General features: G+C 34.0%; 2 protein-coding genes across 2 annotated transcripts; both read right to left on the reverse strand.

Moving 5' to 3' along the window:
• Positions 1–7437: 7437 nt before the first annotated feature.
• Positions 7438–7872, reverse strand: LOC118492163. Its single transcript, XM_035989976.1, has one exon. It carries the CDS (start codon positions 7870–7872, stop codon positions 7438–7440), a length of 435 nt encoding a protein of 144 aa, XP_035845869.1.
• An 80-nt stretch (positions 7873–7952) lies between these two features.
• LOC110943640 lies at positions 7953–8417 on the reverse strand. Its single transcript, XM_022185377.1, has one exon. The coding sequence runs from the start codon at positions 8415–8417 to the stop codon at positions 7953–7955; it is 465 nt and encodes a 154-aa protein (XP_022041069.1).
• Positions 8418–20782: the final 12365 nt, after the last annotated feature.

A 20782-nucleotide genomic window follows, 5' to 3' on the forward strand; every position in this document is an offset into this window, starting at 1 on the left:
CTTCTTCTTCCATTTCTACCTTGTTCTTTTTTTCTAAAACACTTGGATAACCTCTAGGAAGGTTTTCACAAGTTTGCTTGGGCAAAGTAAGGTGAAACCTCACCATTTTTGAGGTCTAAAGTGCATATAAAATTCTGCTCATTTTTATTTCTTTTTATGTTCATATTTTGATAGAAAACTTGGTGTAATCTTGTTCCCACCAAGCTCACAACTTAGTCTATGGTTGTGGGTTTGTGTTTAGGGGATTTCCATCAAAGTTTTGGGTTCAAACACCCCTTTATTTCTGTTTATACATAACAAATCAATGATGAAAACAAGCACAAGACATCATCTTTTATATGATGAACTTGTGACTTGTGAAGTGTGAACAAATGGAAGCTTTGGCTTTCCAAACTAAGTTCCACTCCTTCATTTGAACATTTTATAACTTGTTAGATTAGATTTACTTTATTGTTATTCATGACCCTCCCACCATCTTCATGATGATGTGTGTAGTGGTGAATCTTATAATGAGGTTTTCTAACCACCGTGCTTAACATACATGATGCTATATGACTATACTTGATTGGACTTAGTTTTAGGATGTATTATTATTATATAAAGTATACATAATTATATAAAAACATGGTTGAGTTTGTGGTGTTAATCAAACCATGATTAGCCATTATAAACCTAAGCTATCATATCAAAGATTCTAGAGTTCTTGTTATGATTCCAATGGGCAATTTGGGACCCATGAAACCACTAATTATGGTGTCATAAGCAAACTCTTAGGGCTTAGATATTACTTTCATGTATACATACTTTTACTACTTTAATTTCTAAATTCCAAATCTTAGCACTCCATACACATCACGTAACCCTACGATTAAATCCTCACTCACAAACAAACTCGTCACTCTTGGATAATCGAAAAACATGTGCAATTTTGTGAGTATACTTGAAACCCCCTTTTTTGTTTACCACCTTTGGGGTGTAACATGTTAAACTATGAAACTTACACTTATACTTATTTCTAAAATGCATAAACATTCCTTATACATGCATGCATACTTGTTACTTGATACTTTAAATTTGGGGTTTTACGTTTTGTGTTAGACTTGTCATTAACTTCGTACGAGCCTATCCTTGACATATATAGCGCTATAGGATTAATGCACCGCCTGTAAACTTTGGGTTATGTTAAGAGCTTATCGCGTTTCATCATTGGTTTGATTAGTTAAACATATGCCGATTTTATTGTTTATCTTGTTTCAATAGCTTGCCATGTGGAATTGTTTAAAACTTATCTTTTTATGCTATTTATGAAAACCTGTATACTCGCCAATACATATTTGTATTGAACTATACTTTTTAAGATGTTATAGGTTGATGATGACGATGCTATGAAACTGAAGTAGTGATGATTCCTAGATACACATATAGACGTTTTAGGCTTTAATATGTTGTATAAATTTTTGTACTTGTTTGTTGTATTGTTTTTCTTGTATTGAACATGTTGTATTTCAAGTTCCATGTATTGTAACATTTTTTATGAATGAAATCAATCTATTTTTAATTCTATTGTCACAATTAGCATTATGTGTGATGAACACTCTTTCTTCGTCTCACTCCGATGTTTCCACCATCGGTTGGGGTGTGACATACATTTCTTTGGGATTTGAACTTAACGCTCCAGGGAGTTTAAATCCTTCAGGAACTTTCATATAGATGTCACTATCAAGTGATCCATACAAGTAAGCTGTAACAACATCCCTAAGAGGCATTTCTAACTTTTTAGAAACTGCTAAGCTGATTAAGTATCTAAAGGTTATTGCATCCATAACAGGAGAATATGTTTCTTCATAGTCAATCCCTGGCCTTTGTGAAAAACCTTGAGCTACAAGTCTCGCTTTATATCTTGTAACCTCATTTTTCTCATGTCGTTTTCATACAAAAACCCATTTATACCCTACAGGCTTTACAAACTTCGGTATAACAACAATAGACCCAAAAACCTTTTGTTTGTTGAGTGAATCTAATTCAGCTTGCATAGTGCCTTTCCATTTATCCCAATCTTGTCTATTTTGACAATCATTGACAGATTTTGGTTCAGGATCATCATCTCCACCCATGATGTTACTTGCTACAGAATTAGTGTGACAACCTGAACTTCCAAGGTTAGTTTTGTAATCCTGATTCCCCGTTACTTCTCTTTCGCGTGCTTGCTTCGATTAAATGCTAAACGTAAACGTGTCGGGTTTTACTTGAGTGGGGTCGCCACCACTGTCATAAAGTCTCGGCCCACACACACACTCTGATTTATGAATTTGGTAGTTTACTATTTGGGCTATAAATATATAATAATCTGACTACAATTGAGCCATATATAATCCTATTATAATTGGGAAACCTACATACCTTGTCCACTTCAATTGTTATAAACCTTGGGCCCAATTCGGTAAAAGAAAATCCACCGCCCCAAACTTTGACTATTATACTTCCTTGACTAACAAGTCTACGTAACCTACTTCCTTATAAATGGGATTAGCTTAAAAAAAACCCTAAGGCATTGCTCTCTCTCTTTCTTGATTGATCGACGGACATAGGAGAACCCCCCAGTCGGAATTACCTTCTCTGGTTAGTGTTATGTATCTTTGTAATTCTATATGTTATCTCTTATTTGTTTAACTTGTTGACTTTTGACTCTATTAATTTGTTAAGAACTGTGCCTGTGCCATAAGGTGTAATTAATATTAGTTATGATCTCAAAGCTGTTCGATGATGAAACCTGGATGTATACGTGTAACATAAACAAAATAAGTAGAGTTTGTTAATAATGAATAAATTGGTGATATGCATGAACTGTTTGTGTCAGTGAGTACTCAATTTAAATAACTATTATTATTATTGAAATTACATCAACATCAAGATGGTCCAATCAAAGTTCTCCATTAACATTCACCACATGCACACAACCAATACCTAGTATGTTAGTGGCTTATAGGGTCCAATAAAATTAAAGAAAAGTGTAGACTGCATTAATTTAAACACATCAGAAGTCATGTGATTTTATAATACACAATTCATGTGATTCAAGTTGTAGGTCCAATCAGAATGTATAGTATGTCGGCCATGTGATTGAGTTGAGTGGCCCAATGAAGCTTTATCATTAACTGATGTTTGTCGGCTCTCTTTATTATAGATAGCATAGTTGTTATCATTTGTGTAACCAAAGTGAACAAGTTTGCTGGAATGTTTAAAAAAAAAAAAAAAAACTAAGGAAAGGAACTAATGGGTCAAGAATACGCTACCTGGGCCACGCATTCATGGACTGGATTACACAGTCTCTTTTATTAAATTTATCTTTTATTAAATTTACATGGGGTGTTATATGTTAGATGGGCCGCAAGGGGGATTCTTGTGTTTGGGCCATACACACCATAAACTGGCCTGCCTAGACTTTTATTCGTTTAATTCACACACACTCGGGTATGGGCTGGCCATAAGGGGGCATATTACAGTTGGGTTGCTTACTTGCTGTTGGGCCACGAACGGATAATGGGCCGCACCCTTATAATAAACTCGTGTGAGGCCCAGATACTTGTTAGTTAATTACATGAAGATAATCGGTTAAATTACAATGCATGATTGCTTGTCACAATTAGCATGTGCACTTGAATGTGAAACGAACCACTTGTGATATAGTGTGAGATGAATTTGTATTGTTTTGGCCCAACTGCTTGCTATGATCTGCGTGATAATATACGTGCTGTTTATTTATAGTCTGTGTAATAAATGCAAAGAACACGTGTTTTACGTATACGTGAAACTGACTAACTCTGGTAACCACGGTAGGGCTTGGGTGACCACTTTTGTTAAATTAGTAGCTAACTCTACCGAGCACATCTAAGGTGAGTTCACTGCTCTTTTCCAAGCATGCATCCCGGGAAGGGATATTGGGTAACGTTCCAGGGGGGAATGCAGGTTATTGGGATGTTGGTTATTACTCAGTTTCTATCATATAAGATCCCTTACATCTACCGACAGTTGCCGGGAAGGCAACGAGGTTATTAGTTGATAGCGCTATTAGGTTTGGCACCCTCACACCGTCTCAGGGAGGTCGGGCGTGAACTAATTTCCTTAAAGCATGACCAATGTTTTGATAGAGACATTGGGGTTGGGCAAACACATCTTGTAGCCATTTCGGTAATCGAGTTAATAACAACATCAAATCAAATTGTTGAACTGTTTTATACACGTAACTGGTAACTAACTCGGTAACAAAACTTTGAACTCACCAGCGTAGTCTGACACACTTGTTTGCATGCTTGTAGGTTGTTAGCTGTTTGCATTGGAACCTGCTGTCTGGAGTAGCTGGAGTCTCATGGGTCGATTGGAGGGATTTGTGTTCTGATTTGTTGATACTTTATATTGGTTTTAAACTATTTAACTTCGTTTGGTTTTGCTTCCGCTGAATACTTTGGTTTTATTTTGAACTTGGATGGTGTTTTATTATTACTCAAGAACTTTATTTTAGAAACATGTATGGGTTCTATGTAATTAGTGGCTCATTGCTGGTACGTCACACGCCTATCAGGGACACTCCCTAAGTGGTATTTTGGGGGTGTGACAATTAGGGGTGTTCATCGAATCGAATATCGAATTTTTGAATTATTCGAATCGAATTATTTGAATAATTTTTAGTTTCTCTTGAATTCGAATTCGATTAAAACCTACCGAATTCGTATTCGATTCGTATTCGATTAAAAATTCGAATTCGAATAGAATTTGAATAAATTCGGTTTGATTCATTTTCTTTTAAAACATGTAAAAACTATCAAAATGAAGCATAAATTTTAAAGTAACGATAAAACATGATATCACATCAAAAAGTTCCAAATAAAGTACCACAAGTCTAAAATTCAAGACGAGAAGTCGGGAATAACCCACTCCACATTCCAAGTTAATATTTTTAGGGTTAGAAATCAATTGATAGATTTGCTACTTAGGTTTTAGTTATGGGCCATGTATTGGGATTAGTAATGGGTATTTTTAATACTTGGAATAAATTTTAAAAGTAATTTATTGTATAGCCCAATAAAAGTTATATATATGTATTATATATAAAAATAATAAATAAAAATGTATAATTTTATTCGAATTTCGAATCGAATCGAATTTGAAATTATAAATTCGTATTTGATTCGTATTCTATTTACTTGACTCGAATTGAAACAAATTCGAATTTGAATTCGAATTCTTATAATCTAAACGAATTCTTGATAATCGAATCGAATTTAATCGAATTTCGAATTTTTCAAATTCGAAACGAATTCTGAACACCCCTATATAGAATAAGAACATATCTCATCAATATTTTCCATTTCATATCGGTTCCATATGGTATGTCTATGACCATAGTTGATTGATATCTCTTTGTTAGTATCACAAACATCTTCCTCATGAAAGGTTTTGGTATTTGCTGTTTTATCAAGATCATTCTTTTTGTGGTCAACTTCCTTTACAAGTGCTTTTCTTTTTCGAGGATTCTTATCTTTTGAACCGATTGGCCTTCCACGTTTCAAACGTTTTTGAGATTCATGAGCTATCTTATTATCTATTGCCTTACTTTGGATCTCAACTCGAGCTGGAGCATTAGCAGCTGGTATATGAGATTTAGTAACTCTGTTTGTATCAATAAAAGCATCAGGTAATTGATTTGCAATGTCTTGCAAGTGTATTATCTTTTGAACCTCTGTCTCACATTGTTTTATTCTTGGATCAAGATGAGACAATGAAGGCACACACCATGAGTCATCATTTTCTTGTTTTTTATTTTCTCCCCCTAATGATGGGAACATTGCCTCGTTAAAACGGCAGTAATCACAACGTGCTTTAAATAGGTCACCTGTTAAAGGTTCAAGATATCGTATGCTGGACGATGTTTCATATCCAACATATATTCCCAACCTTCTTTGAGGTCCCATTTTTGTGCGTTGTGGTGGTGCAATAGGAACATACACTGCACACCCAAAAATTTTAAGGTGGGAAATGTCTGGCCCATGGCCAGAAACAAGTTGTACTAGGGAGTACATATGATTTGCACTTGGTCTCACACGAATCAGTGATCCAGCATGTAAAATTGCATGACCCCAAACCAACATAGGAAGGTTTGTTCTCATTATTAATGGTCTAGCGATTAGCTGTAAACGTTTGATCAATGATTCAGCTAAGCCATTTTGTGTATGTACATGAGCAACAAGGTGTTCGACAACAATTCCCACAGACATGCAATAATCATTAAAAGCATGTGATGTAAATTCACCAGCATTATCAAGTCTCACCCTTTAAACAGTGTAATCAGGGAAATGTGCTCGTAGTTTGATAATTTGAGCAAGAAATTTTTGCAAAGGCAACATTACGAGTTGATAATAAAGTGACATGAGACCATCTGCTGGATGCGTCTATCAAGACCATGAAATATCTAAATGGTCCACGTAGTGGATGAATTGGTCCACATATATCACCTTGAATACTTTCAAGAAACATTGGTGATTCCTTGTCAACTTTTAACGACGAAGGCCTTGTAATTAGTTTTCCAAGTGAACAAGAGGTACATAGAGGCATTTTATCTGATTGGGGGATCTTTTGATATTTCAGTGGATGTCCATGTGTGTTTTCAATAATTCTTTTCATCATTGTAGATCCTGGATGGCCTAGTCTGTAATGCCATAAGTTAAATGTCTCAGGATCATAAAAACTTTCTTTTACTGTCATATGTGCTCGAGGCACATTAATGTGTGTATAATGCAAACCAGAGTGGAGCATTGACAGTTTTTCCAATATATGATCTTTGCTCATGATGTAAAAATATTTTTTATTATCAACAGTCCTTGACTTAGTATCATATCCGTTATGATATATGTTTTTGAAACTCAACAAGTTTCTCCTTGATTTTGGGGAAAATAAAGCATTCTCTATTAATAACTTTGTACCATTTGGTAATATTAAAGTAGCTTTTCCCACTCCTTGTATTAAGTTTGTAGGACCTGATATTGTATCAACGGTTCCTTTTGTTGGTTTCAACTCATAAAAATATTTCTCAGATTTAAGTATAGTGTGTGTGGCTCCACTATCCGCTATACATATATCTGCATCATTTGTTTGCTCTTGTGCTCCAGTGGTATTCATTTTAATCTTGAAAATATGAAGAGAAATAATAATAAGTGTATAACAAAGGCAGTATGAATTATTATTTTTTTTTAAAATATGTTTATTTATTAGTTGAAAACGTTACATGAAAAGAAAGACTAATGAAACACAATAAAGATAGTTATAATAAAGGAAATTACATAATTGTTGCATATAATTATTATGGTTTAGCAACATTTGTTTCAGAGTTCCATGTCATTGGTATAGTCGGCGACATTCAGTTCGACGTTGATATCATTAAAATTATCCACATGGTTCATCTCCTTTTCTTTTGAGAGAGGCTTGGTAAAGTTCACATAAATGTGAAGGTGTACGACAAGCCTTTGACCAATGGTTTGTACTTCCACATCTGAAACAAGAAGTGCCATTGTTTTCGGACCTACCAACTTCATTCCTTTTGCTATACTGGTTGGAATTGGTATTTTGTGGAGTGTGGTAATTGGGGGTTCTTTGATTTCGACCACGACCACCACTGCGACCACGTCCACGACCATTGGAATTACCTCGAAAATTATTATTTCCTTTGAAGGAATAGTTGCTACCATTACCTTTACCAAAGTGGCCACGACCACGGCATCGTCCCCATTTCCTTCCAGAGTCTTTAGTATCATCATTAATAACAACATTTGCTTCTGGAATGGCTAATGATCCAATGGGATGAGCTTGATGATTTTTCATTAGTAGCTCATTGTTTTCTTTGCTACGAGGAGAAATGAATGTAGATCAGAATATCTTTGAAACCTTTGCAACCGATATTGTTATTGCAAGTTTATATTTGATGCATGAAATGTGGAGAAAGTTTTCTCCAATATATCTTCCTCCATAACAGTTTGCCCACAGAATCGGAGCGTTGAGCATATTCTGAACAAAGCAGAGGTGTATTCATTCATCTTTTTAAAATCTTGGAACCTGAGATTGTTCCATTCATCTCTAGCAGTGGGAAGTAAAACATTCTTTTGATGATCAAACCTGCTTTTGAAATCTTCCCACAAAACGTATGGATCCTCACAATTTGAATATTCAAATTGCAACATTCCATCAATGTGTTTATGGAGGAAGACATCGGCTTTTCCCTTGTCTTGATCGCTACAATTATTCCACTCCGTTATTGTTTCTAAAACACCCATTGATTTGAGATGTCGCTTAACATGTGTCGTCCACGGCATATAATTTTCTCCGGTGATATTAAGAGCCGGGAATTCAATTTTTGCGATGTTTGCCATTTTGTTGCTAAATATAAATAAGATAAATATTAAAATCTAAATACTCATTAAAAATGAGATAACATACATAGGTACAACTATAAATAAATAAATGAATACATAAGTACTAAAAAGATGAGGTGGAAGTTCATATATTAAGGTCGGCAACAATATTAATATTATGCCGGCCAATATTAAAACCGGGTGAATCATCTTCGATTCTTTTTTTCTTGAATAGCCTTGAGAAGAAAATTGTTTGTTGCGGAAAAAATGAGATTGATAATTGGTAATTTATAATGGTAAATTATAACCGTTCGCAACGGTTATATTACCTTTTTGCAGTTGTTACATAATGGTTATAAATATGTATATGTATTTATAGTAAATGATGTATTAAAGAAATGTTGCTTTATAAGATATAAAATTAGGATGCATAATAATAAGAATAAAAATGTTAGTATGCATAAGTAAGTGTAAACTCTAAACGAAATGTGAGCGTGTGTGTATAAATAAAAGTTAGTTGCGATAAAAGTAAAAGTTAGATGCATAATTAAATGTTAAATTGTTAGTAGTCCCGTATTACGACGATAAAAGTAAAGTTAGATGCATAATTAAATGCTAGATTGTTAGTAGTCCCATAGTTATGAAATATGTATATTAAAATTATCTTTTGTACTTCATTTTTTTTCAAAGTAAATTATAGAGTTAATGAAGTGCTTACATTGCTTATGATGGATATCTTTAGGCTTAAGGTCTTCTTCGATTAGGATATAAGTGACTCATGCTGATAACGTGTTATAATATAACAAGGATTAACACAAGATTAGTGCTAAAACTTTAAGAACATTAGAAATGTGATAAGAGAAAGAAGAAGAGAATTATATAACTTATGAAAGTGTATACATGAGGTGCATTTTCTCTTCTACTTTGAGCTAGTATTTGTACTACAAAAAGATTAACTATTTGGTAGATGATGGTGTTGTGGTGGTGGAGTGGTGGTAAGTGAGAGAGAAGTTGTTTGCCAAGGGATGCTTTGAAGTGGAACCAAGCACTTCTATTTATAGTTGTCTTCAGAAGCTTCAGCACGGCCCGTGCCCGGCTGGCACGACCCCGTGCCAATCTCTCTCTCTCTCTCTTCCTCATTAACTGCTTGTCATATGTTGTACTAATGGCACGACCCGTAGCCAAAGTACTTGCTGTACTATTGCAGATTCTGAAAAACTTAGAGTTGACCACGCCCCGTTTTGGCTTGACATGACCCCGTGTTGGCTGCCAATTTTGTCTTTTGCAGTTGTCTTTTCTTCTGCCCAGCATCCATCTTCGGACACGGCCCGCGTCTGGTGGACACGGTCCCGTGTTAAGTCTTCTGTTCTTGCTATTTTGTGTTCTGGATGTGAATCTGGGCTTGGCGAGTTGCGGCAATTCCTCATTCTTTACATTTATGTTGGTTTTTGTTGTCTTTTTGCTCCTTTTGCATATTTAAGCTCTTTTAACCCTGAAAATAAAAAAAGGAATGAAAACACGAGCTTTTTCCAACATTAGTACTAAAAAAGGGTTGCTTTTACGCCTATTTGATATAATTTATATGTTGTATTTTAATCACATCAAGGTTCCACTTGACAACATGTGTAAAAATACACAAACCTTAATTTGAAGATGAAGAAGAAAGTTTTCGGGTGTTGACGATGATGAATTTCAGGAAGCAATAATAATAGGTTGGATTTAGGAGTATGATATACAATTACTGATGGTTACGTGGAGCAATGGAGTTGATGAAGATTTCGTGATTGATCACATCCTAAACAGAGAAAGTCTTGACTTTCTTCAACAACTATGTAGTTTTAGGGTTTCAAACACTATCAGATCTTTGGTAGTGGTTTCTCTTGAAGGGATGATGCAATGGAGGTTGAACATGCTGATTGAATTAAACGCCAATGATCATCTTCTGATGAAGATAATGGGTCTGAAAGAAGACGAAGAAGAAGAAGAAGAAGAAGGAAGTGATCCGTACATCTCTGATGTAATCCTATCATATGAAGATTTTTAGTTTTTTTTCCCAAATATGTTTTAGTGTTAAATGTTTGGTGGATTTTATTATTAATGTTTGTTGTCTTTTAATTTTTGTTTTGATAATAAACGCCATGCTATGTTATAAGTTATAAGTTATAACCCTATTTGCAATAAAAAACACCATCACCATACTCAGTAAATCCCACCTCTACCGCGTATGAATAGAGATGCTTCTTCAAGTGAGACCCCCGGCTCGATAGCAGTTTTGCATCAAGCCTTGGACATAAGGCACATAACACTTAGCAATTGGGACAAATGCCGATTAGTGCATGTATCCCGCAATAAAAAACACCACTGGATATAAAACAAGATAAAACAAACACCAAAGAAAAAATGATTATGTTAAAAATGTCAATGTTAGTGTTTATATGATGGCAAGATGCAATAAAAGACCGTTAAGTTTGATTTTAATGAACAAAAGAACGCCAAATGTTGACACAATAAAACACCTTTTAATTCTTAAAATCCACCTTAATTGCACCAACTTCTTCAAAGCCACCAAGCTAATGATTATGCTCTTCAACAAAGTTATAAACCTTCTAATTTACCTGTAGATGAGTGACATGCCTTGAATACGGTAACAAATGCTTATCAAGTAGATCAACAAGCTAATGATTATGCTCTTCAACAAACTTATAAACCTTCTAATTTACATTCTCAAACTCAAGACAAATTTGAGCATCACAACCAGTTCTCTTAGAAAAGTTTGATCTTAAACTCCTCTTATCTGATTCTTATCTACTGTATCAACCTTTTTCAGCTTGTTTAAACCCTATTTGGTACAAACATAATACTTAAATCTCTTAACACCCTTTGAATCAACAATTTCATTACCATTGTGAACAACAAAACCACCAGCTAAAGCATGCATAATACTTCTGATATGAAGAATAAGCATCATGAAGGTTGTTAAATCTCATTCCAATCTTGGGTTTTAAATCTTCTATAACATTAGGAATGTGCAACATTAAGCAAGTTTTTGTACATATTCTTTCATTTGGTGTGATAGTATCACCTCAAAAAATACATAAAAAAGCCATGGTTATCTAAAAATATATGCAACAAAGCAAATCATCAAAATAAGATACTCCATAAATTGATTATACATGAAAAAGAATGCAATATATAAATAAACACCATAAAGTCTTAAGTGTTATGAATGCATCATAATGTGGTGACTCTCCACATATGTAACCTCCATATACTTATTACCTTTGTATTAATGTAAGAACAATATATATAGAGGTTCTTAGTATTGTATGTTGACAACTCAATGAATAAGAATTCACATTCTCCATATTCTCTTTTTCTACATGATCTATATAGTCTTGTTCTCATGTTGCTAATAGACCATTGTTTTACAACACGTTATCAGCACGATTTTGCTCATTGTTCTTTGTATACCGTTTCATTTTGAACCCATCGTCTAACGTCACTTGATGCCGCTACGTTTATAGAATAACGGGAAAAAATAACTATCACAAGTTCGTTGCTGTTATAGCCACTTGAATTAGAAGTGACTTTCTTGATAATGGTGGAATAATAAGGAAGGAATTTACAATGGATTTCAGAGATACTTTGTTAATAAATCAGGTATGTTTACATGATTTCGGTAAATCTTTTTCTTCAATTTTAGGTTATTTTTTTTATTGTAACCCACCTTTGTTCATCTGCAAAATTGGCTTCCATTATTAGTTTTTGAAGGATTATATTCTCATTGCTTGTGGGATTTGGATGAAAATTTTGTTTTGTTATAGCTAGCTGTTATCTATAGTTGCTCAAACCTTTATGAAAATAATACTTTGGTGAATGATTGTTATAACCTGATCGGGTTTCTTAATCAGAAAATCTAACAAATAAATGACGTTAGGGGTTTCGTTTAGCATCACTGAAAAGAAGGGAAGGGACACCGTTTTTTGTGTTTGATCAAAGTCCCCTAATTTATTTGAATTAAATGGTAAACCGACTCAAATAAATCTCTATTATTATATTTTCATTAATACCCAATATTAAGTCGTAAACTGGTTATAGAACTGGCGATGCTAAATGAATACAATTTGATTATTTTAAAAGTTTATATATTATCGATAAATGGATGCAGTTTAATTATTTTAGAAGTCTATCTATAATCCAAGGTAATATCTTTTTGTGAGATTACCCATTCATATTTAATATTGATGAGATGTTATGGATAATGAAAAAGTTTTTTTTAGTTTGTTGATAGAATAAGCAATTTTACATTTTAAGTTATTGAACAAAAAGGAAATAATAAGTACTTTTGTAAACATTCATGGCTATTCATGCATTTGTGTATGCTATTTTACATTTTAAGGTATTTTTTTTTGAAAGATAAATTTCATTCAACCAACCAAAGCCACAAGCGACCTCAAATCAAGGACCCTTGAGCACAAACGAGGTTACAACAAATCCAACGGATATTTACACCATTTGTTCCAATCTAAACCTTTAAATCTAGATCTATGCTTGATCCAAAAAAACGTCACTATTTTAATATGCTCCATCAACTCCACCGCTCTCCGTGACTTATTATTGAAAATTCTATCATTCCTCTCGTTCCATATCGACCACATAGCCGTATACACAATACCTTGTAAAATTTTGGCTTCTGTTTTGGTCTTTGCATGGGAAACTTGCTGCTGAATTAAATCTGCAATGCCAAAGACATACACAGGGCTTAATCTGCACCAAGATTCCAATCTTTGCCACACTTTTGTCGCATACAAACACCCTGTGAGAAGATGCATTGAGGACTCTTGCTCCACATCACACAATGGACACAAAGTATTATCTAGCATGACCCCACGCCTAAGTAAATTATCTTTTGTAGGCAATTTGTCGAGCCCAACTCTCCATACAAAAACCTTACATTTCATTGGAATCCAGCCACGCCACCCTATTTTCATACTGTTAGTACTCTGCGAACAATCATGAAGTATTTTTTTGGCGCTGCGAACCGAAAATATACCGTTCTTGTCCCCTTCCCATTTCCATAAATCGACTCCACCTCCCCATTGATAGTCATGAATATCTGCTAAAAGATTAAACAGTTCCGTGACTTCTTCATAGCTACTCGGAGTCACTCGCCAATCCCATTTCAACACTTTTTCACCTTGCTGAATCTGCACACATTCAGCTATAGTCACCCATTTATTTTTTTCCAGCCTAAAAATATGAGGGTATTTAACACGCAACGGATCTGTTCCCAACCACCTATCTCCCCAAAAATTTATATTCGCCCCATCCCCTACAATACCCAAGAAAAAACTGCTCAGAGTTCGGCCATTTTGAATCTTTTTATCTCCAACTTTAACAATTTGCCTCCAACACCCACTAGCCGAGGGTGTACAAGGCAAAATATTCCATGCTCTACTCGACCCGTGACATCCGACTACAACCTTTTTCCACAAACAGTTTCTATCTTTTTTAAAACGCCACACCCATTTAAGGAGAAGCGCCTCATTAACACCTTGCAACTTAGACACCCCTAGACCACCCTCCTTTTTAGGTCTAGTAATAACATCCCAAGCGACCCAAGCAATCTTTTTTTCCTCGGAAGAGCCAGCCCATAAAAATCTTCTCGTAATCATCTCCGTACAATCTATCACCTTCTTCGGAGCCTTATACAAAGAAAAATAATATATTGGTAGATTTTCAAGAACCGATTTAATGAGCACCAACCGACCCCCTATAGATAAAGTCTTCGCCTTCCATGATTCTAGTCTAGACTTTACCACATCAATAACTGTCGACCAATTTTTCACCCTATTCATATTAGCTCTGACTTTAATCCCGAGATAGTCAAAAGGGAAAGAACCTTTTTTACATCCCAGAATTTGTAACATTTCGTTGACTTGCACATCTTCTGTACCAACCCCAATAAGATTAGACTTATGAAGGTTAATGCGAAGGCCCGAACATAGATAAAACACCCGAAGAATTCTAGTTGTACTTTCCAGATTTTCACGCGACCAGTTCCCCAAAATGAGGGCATCGTCCGCATAAAACAAATGCGTAATATCAACTTCACTGTCATTAAAATTAATACCGGAGAATTCACCAACTTCTTTAGCTTTTTTCAATACCCAAGACAGCGATTCCATAACTATTAAGAATAAAAATGGGGATATAGGATCCCCTTGACGGAGTCCTTTCCCGCACTTAAATTCAAAAGTAGGCGAGCCGTTTACAAGCACCGCTGAGCGAGCTGATATCAGAATCCCTCGGACCCAATTGCACCACCGAATAGGAAAGCCCATTTGTAACATAATAGAGACCAAAAAATTCCAACTTACGTTGTCATATGCTTTTTCGAAATCGGTTTTTAATAAAAACGCCTTCTTTTTTCTTTTCTTAAGCCATTCAGTTAACTCATTGACTACTAAAGGCCCATCCAAAATGAATTGATCCTTCAAAAAAGCCGATTGATGCTCCGAAATGACACTACCCAACACCTTTTTGAGACGATTAGCAAGAATTTTAGAAATAATCTTACTAATCATCCCAATGAGCGTAATCGGCCTATAATCTTTAAGGCCTATAGGTGTTTTAACCTTAGGAATTAAAGTTATAAAAGACGACCCACAACTGTTATTAATAGTACCTGACTCGTGAAACTCATTCAAGATTTTAGAAAAATCCTCTTCAAGAAAACTCCAAAAACGCTTCACAAAACGGAAGTTAAAACCATCAGGACCGGGAGCCTTATTAGACCCACAGTCAAACACCGCGTCTTTAATTTCTTGTCTAGAAAACTCAGTAATCAAATAATTGCTATCAGCTTCATTCAACCTTTTAATACCCATGCAAATTAAAGGAGGCCTCTCCGCATACACCTCATGGAAGTGAGCCCGGAAGAAACGTAATACCTCCTTTTTAACCAAAGAAGGTTTAGAAACCCACACGCCATTCACTTCCAATCCCGGGATAGCGTTTCTCGCCTTTCTACCATTTACCATATTATGAAAAAATGAAGTATTCTCATCCCCGAGCGCCGCCCATTTTACCCTTGACTTCTGTTTTACATCTCGGTAACGAAAATAATCAATTTCTTCCAGATTTTTTTTGCACTCGGTCCAAACCCACAACTCCTCCTCGTCCAATTCTTTCTCCTCCATTATAACTTCCATCTCCTCCTTCTCTACACGCAGCCGAGTTTCAATCTCTACTTCTTTCTTTTTCACTTGTTTATACCAACTCCTTAAATCACTTCTAAGTCTCCTTAATTTTTTTGTTAAGACTACATCTGCTGGACCACTACCAATGTTTTCCCCCAAAATAGATTTCACTATGTCTTGGCATCCTGGTCTGTCCGCCCACGAGTCAAACCATCTAAACGGCTTTTTACCAAAATTCGTATCAACCAAAGAAAGCACCAGCGGAGAGTGATCAGACCGTTCCCTTTTTAAAGCCCGAACCCACGCATTAGGCCATTTGTTAAAAACATTTAAGCACACTAAGACCCGATCGATTCTACTCAATTTACTCAATTGATCCTATGTTTTATCCATAATGTTATATTTAAGCATGTCTATTAATTTTGTTTGAATAATATGGGGATAAATAAGAATGGGGTGAATTGTATAAATTAATGATTCATTTTAAGGCTTTAAAGGTTTTTCAAACACCCATCAGTTACATCATTAGTTACATAATTAGTAATTTAAAGTGTGATATTTAATGATTCCTTTTAAGGTTTTAAAGGTTTTTCAAACACCCACCAGTTACATCATTAGTAATTTAAAGTGTCATATTTAATGATTCCTTTCAAGGCTTTAAAGGTTTTTTCAAACACCCATCAGTTACATCATTAGTAAATTTAAAGTGTGATATTTTGGTCTCATTTTTAGTGTTATTAATTTATATTGATTTTTTATAAATTGAGTAATATATATTAAGAAATTTGAAAGGTTCTATATATCTTGGGTACCACTTATGCGTGAAAGCTATTAATTTGAAAGGTTCTATATATCTCGGATTACATATATATGATTTTATCCGAGGTTTTTTTAGAGCTTTACAAATTATTTATTATCTTTTGATATGTTTTTTTTAACCCTAGACTATACAACAAACTATTAAATTCCATTCTTTTAGGAGTAACTGTTCTTTTATGTCAAATAATCAAAGTTTTTGCTTTTAGGAGTAATTGTTGTTCTATGCTAAATAAACAAAGGTTTTGTAGATGGTCAAACCGTGTTATCAAATTATCATAGGTTTATGTGAGTATGATATATTCCCAAATGAATTAGGAAAATATCAATGCACAAGAAGTTTTTAGATCATGAGTTTTTGATACCCCAACTTTGTTAACACTATATTTGAATAAGAACTTTTGCTTTGAGTGAGTTAAGTTCTGATCATAATGTTGTGGTTAATTGTCAATCTCACAAAAGACTGTATATATATACTTAGTATGACACTCGAAGTGTCCTACTCCCTAAATCTAATTATCATAAAGTTTTAAACCGATAATACATGACTCAGTCATTTGATTAGTTTCAAATTCATATTATGATGTATATTATGATGTGAAAAGAATTATTAAGTGCAAAAACTAGAAATATAAATTCCCATTTATCACACGTGAGTTACGCTCCTGAAATAGCAGTATCATTATGAGAGTATGAAAAGACTGAAATATTTTTATATTCGTGTGACTGAGTAAATAATGAAAAGTTATGAAACTTATTTTACTTATTTCGTTTCCCAAAGTGAATGTGATTGTATAAAGATCATTGAAAATGTCGTGATCATGGACATAGTTAAGAAAATTGCGATGATGGTCATTGTAATAATGAGATCGACCATTGGAAATTAAATGATAGCCAAGTTAATAATGAGATTGACCATCACAAAAAAGGGAGCGATAATATGCGAATGATATGTGGAAAAAATGATGGTGATATAACATGATAGTTTATACATTATCTCGTGTCTTATGTCTTATACTAGCATATGTGCAAGTAATATATATACGATCATAAACCAGAAGTTTATGGACCATGATTATTTACTTTATTGGCATGACTGGTTAGACCACACCGAGTCAATGATGATGTGAAAAATAATGAAGAATGTAAAGATTCTTCTAGTAGATAGCATATTATGTTTGCCCTTAAGGGAAATTGTTTATTTGCAAATTAAGGGTGTGTATCCCTAAATATTCTGGAAATGATTAAGAGATATGCATATCTCAACATGATACCATTTAGTGTTTTAAATCGATGCATCGTCTAAATGGTTATCAAATTCACAACATGATGTTTATGGAATTTATGGCTTAGCTAATAAGATAGCAAGCACGATATTCCAGATTGCATGTATTTATTAGTATTGACGATAAGTTTATTTCCCTAGCTATTAATGATCGACGGAATAAGTGTTGAACTTCCTGTAGATTATGTTCATACACGAATTGCTTTTGTTAAGACGATCACTGAACGTCTACGATTGATAGCAAAGCCAATAATCATGAGAGCAAGTTCATGTTTATATATGAGTACATGTAATTTTACATGAAATAAAATTAATTCACATCAAGCCAATATGTTGTAATAGTTTCTCCCCAATTATAGTTGGTTTTTGGTCAGGAACCAAAGATGTCATTTCTAAGATTTTGGTTGTGTGGTATATGTTGGAAATGATCCACCACTACGCACAAAGATGGGACCTTAAAAGATGGTTGGGAATATATGATAATGAATAGAGTCTTTCACGAGATATTTATTTACGACTCAGTTAATTGGTATCCATCTCAATGGATTAACTTTCCCAATATCAGTGGGAGATAAAAAGCAGTTGGAAAAGAAATGAGTTGGTTTGAATTATCATTAATCCTCAAAACTATAGATGTGAACCAAAAGTTCAAACAATAACTCATTTATAAAGATTAGCGAATCTTTTACCAGACGCATTCACTGACCTTAAAAAGGTGACTATGTCACATATACCAATTGTTAATGCTCCAATTAAGATGAATGTCCCAGAAGGACAACCACATATTTTGTAATGAGTCTATTGCATGCCTAAATCATGGTAGACTAGTTGATTCCAATAATAAAATTCCTCGAAAATTGGAGCAAGTAATTAAGATGGTCAAGTCGAGGTTATAGTAATAAGATCTCCTGAAGAGACAGTAGACATGATGGTTCAAGAAGAACCTCAGGTACCTGAAAATAAAGAGATCTCGATAAGTTTTGTTCGCAAGAGGAAGCACTAGAAGTCTCACAAGAAGATTTTACAACATTACTCAATATAAAGGATTGCACTTCAAGGCATCAAACGACAAATCATTCTACAAAAGTTTTGAGCAACTTTCGAGGATGATGGACACACTTTACTTAAAGGATACATATTATAATGAGGGGGGGATTTATTAAAGTTGCACTCTTTTTCCCTTAACTAAGTTTTATCCCAATGAGTTTTCTTAGTAAGGTTTTTAATGAGGCAACACACCTGATCCAAAAGTATCAGGGGGAAATACGCGTTGCACTCTTTTTTCCTTAGCTATGGTTTTATCCCACTGCGTATTAAAAGAATAGTAGACTATTATATTTCAACATGTGGATAGTCAAGGGGGAGTGTTATGAATGCATCATAATGTGGTGACTCTCCACATATGTAACCTCCATATACTTATTACCTTTGTATTAATGTAAGAACAATATATATAGAGGTTCTTTGTATTATATGTTGACAACTCAATGAATAAGAATTCACATTCTCCATATTCTCTTTTTCTACTTGATCTCTATAGTCTTGTTCTCATGTTGCTAATAGACCATTGTTTTACAACATTAAGTATGATATAATGAGTTAATATGATATATAAAACGTCAAATAGTGTAACTAGTAGTACTAATCATCACTAACAGAAAACAATAAACCCCATATATAAAATAAACTCCATACTTTTTACTATGATACAATGAACTGATATAATAAACGCCATATATAGAATCCATGAACGTAGAAACCAAATATATAGAATCCTCACCATAGATAAACAAATGCCACACAAATAACACAAAGAGACACCAAACATCGAATCCTTAGCGTATATACAAAAACGCCAAACAATGAAAGGACACATAAATGTAGGGGTGTTCATCGAATCGAATAACGAATTTTTAAATTAATAAAAAAGTTCGAATTTTTATTTGTTTTTACCTGAATTCGTATTCCATTCTATTCATCTTTGAAAGTCGAATTCGAACGGAATTCGAATAAATCCGATCTAATTCAAATGCACCCTAAAAATAAATTATTTTACATTCATTTTTTAAACTACTACAAACTAAGTATATTTAACATAAAATATATTAATTTACAAAATTAATTAACTATAGTATCTCAAAACACCAAAACATAGAAGATACTTTAGTTAATGGTAGCAATTTAAGTTAGGTAAAAATTTAGAAATAAATAGTATGTGCTATTTTTCATTAGGTTTGGTAATGTTATGAATCATAAACTTATCACTTATGGATGTAATTCATACTTTGGCTAAGTTTAGAAGTTAAATGTGTGTGTATTAAAAATTTATATATAAATTGAACTCGAATTTCAAATCGAATTAATGGAAATAATAAATTCATATTTGATTATCGGACTCGAATACGAATCAATTCGAATTTGAACCTTGATAATCGAATTTGAATTGAGTCAAATTTCGATTTTTTTTCGAATTCGAATCGAATTTTGAACACCCCTACACAAATGTATAAGACCAAAACTTAAAAACCAGAAAAACTAAATAAAATAAACACCACTTGCACCTACAAAAAACATACATCGCATTACATAAACACCATGAACGGACATAACCATGAAAACACATGCACACCTAACAAAATATAGTCGCATACTATTAACACAACGCCACATTACAGTACATATTCAGGGTTTGTTATGTGAAAACCCTAACGGAATTAAAAATTCCAATGATGTTGATCATTCAACTTCAAAAACATATTCAGGAAAGACAGAGCATAATTTAAATGCTAAAAAATGTAGGAAACAATCATGGAGAAAAATCCTAACACTACAAGAAAGTCGATTAATAGCGGCGACACATGTCGCCGCTAGTAGTGCTGATCTGCGCCGCTAAAGGTAATAGCGGCGACACATGTCGCCGTTAAAAGTCATTTTTTTTTAATTTTGGTGCATTTGCAGTATTTCCAGTTATAAACAAACCTGCCAATTTTCCAGTTTTACGCAACACAAACAAACTAAATGAACATAATACTTTACATACTAGAATCGCATAAAACATATCCGTACAATAACATCATAAA

This window comes from Helianthus annuus, chromosome 5 (genome assembly GCF_002127325.2).
Source record: "Helianthus annuus cultivar XRQ/B chromosome 5, HanXRQr2.0-SUNRISE, whole genome shotgun sequence".
NCBI lineage: Eukaryota > Viridiplantae > Streptophyta > Magnoliopsida > Asterales > Asteraceae > Helianthus > Helianthus annuus.

What these genes read in the sequence shown, in the direction of transcription:
- LOC118492163 (XM_035989976.1), bottom strand. Translation starts at nt 7,872, where the DNA reads ATGAAAAATCATCAAGCTCATCCCATTGGATCATTAGCCATTCCAGAA.
- LOC110943640 (XM_022185377.1), bottom strand. Translation starts at nt 8,417, where the DNA reads ATGGCAAACATCGCAAAAATTGAATTCCCGGCTCTTAATATCACCGGA.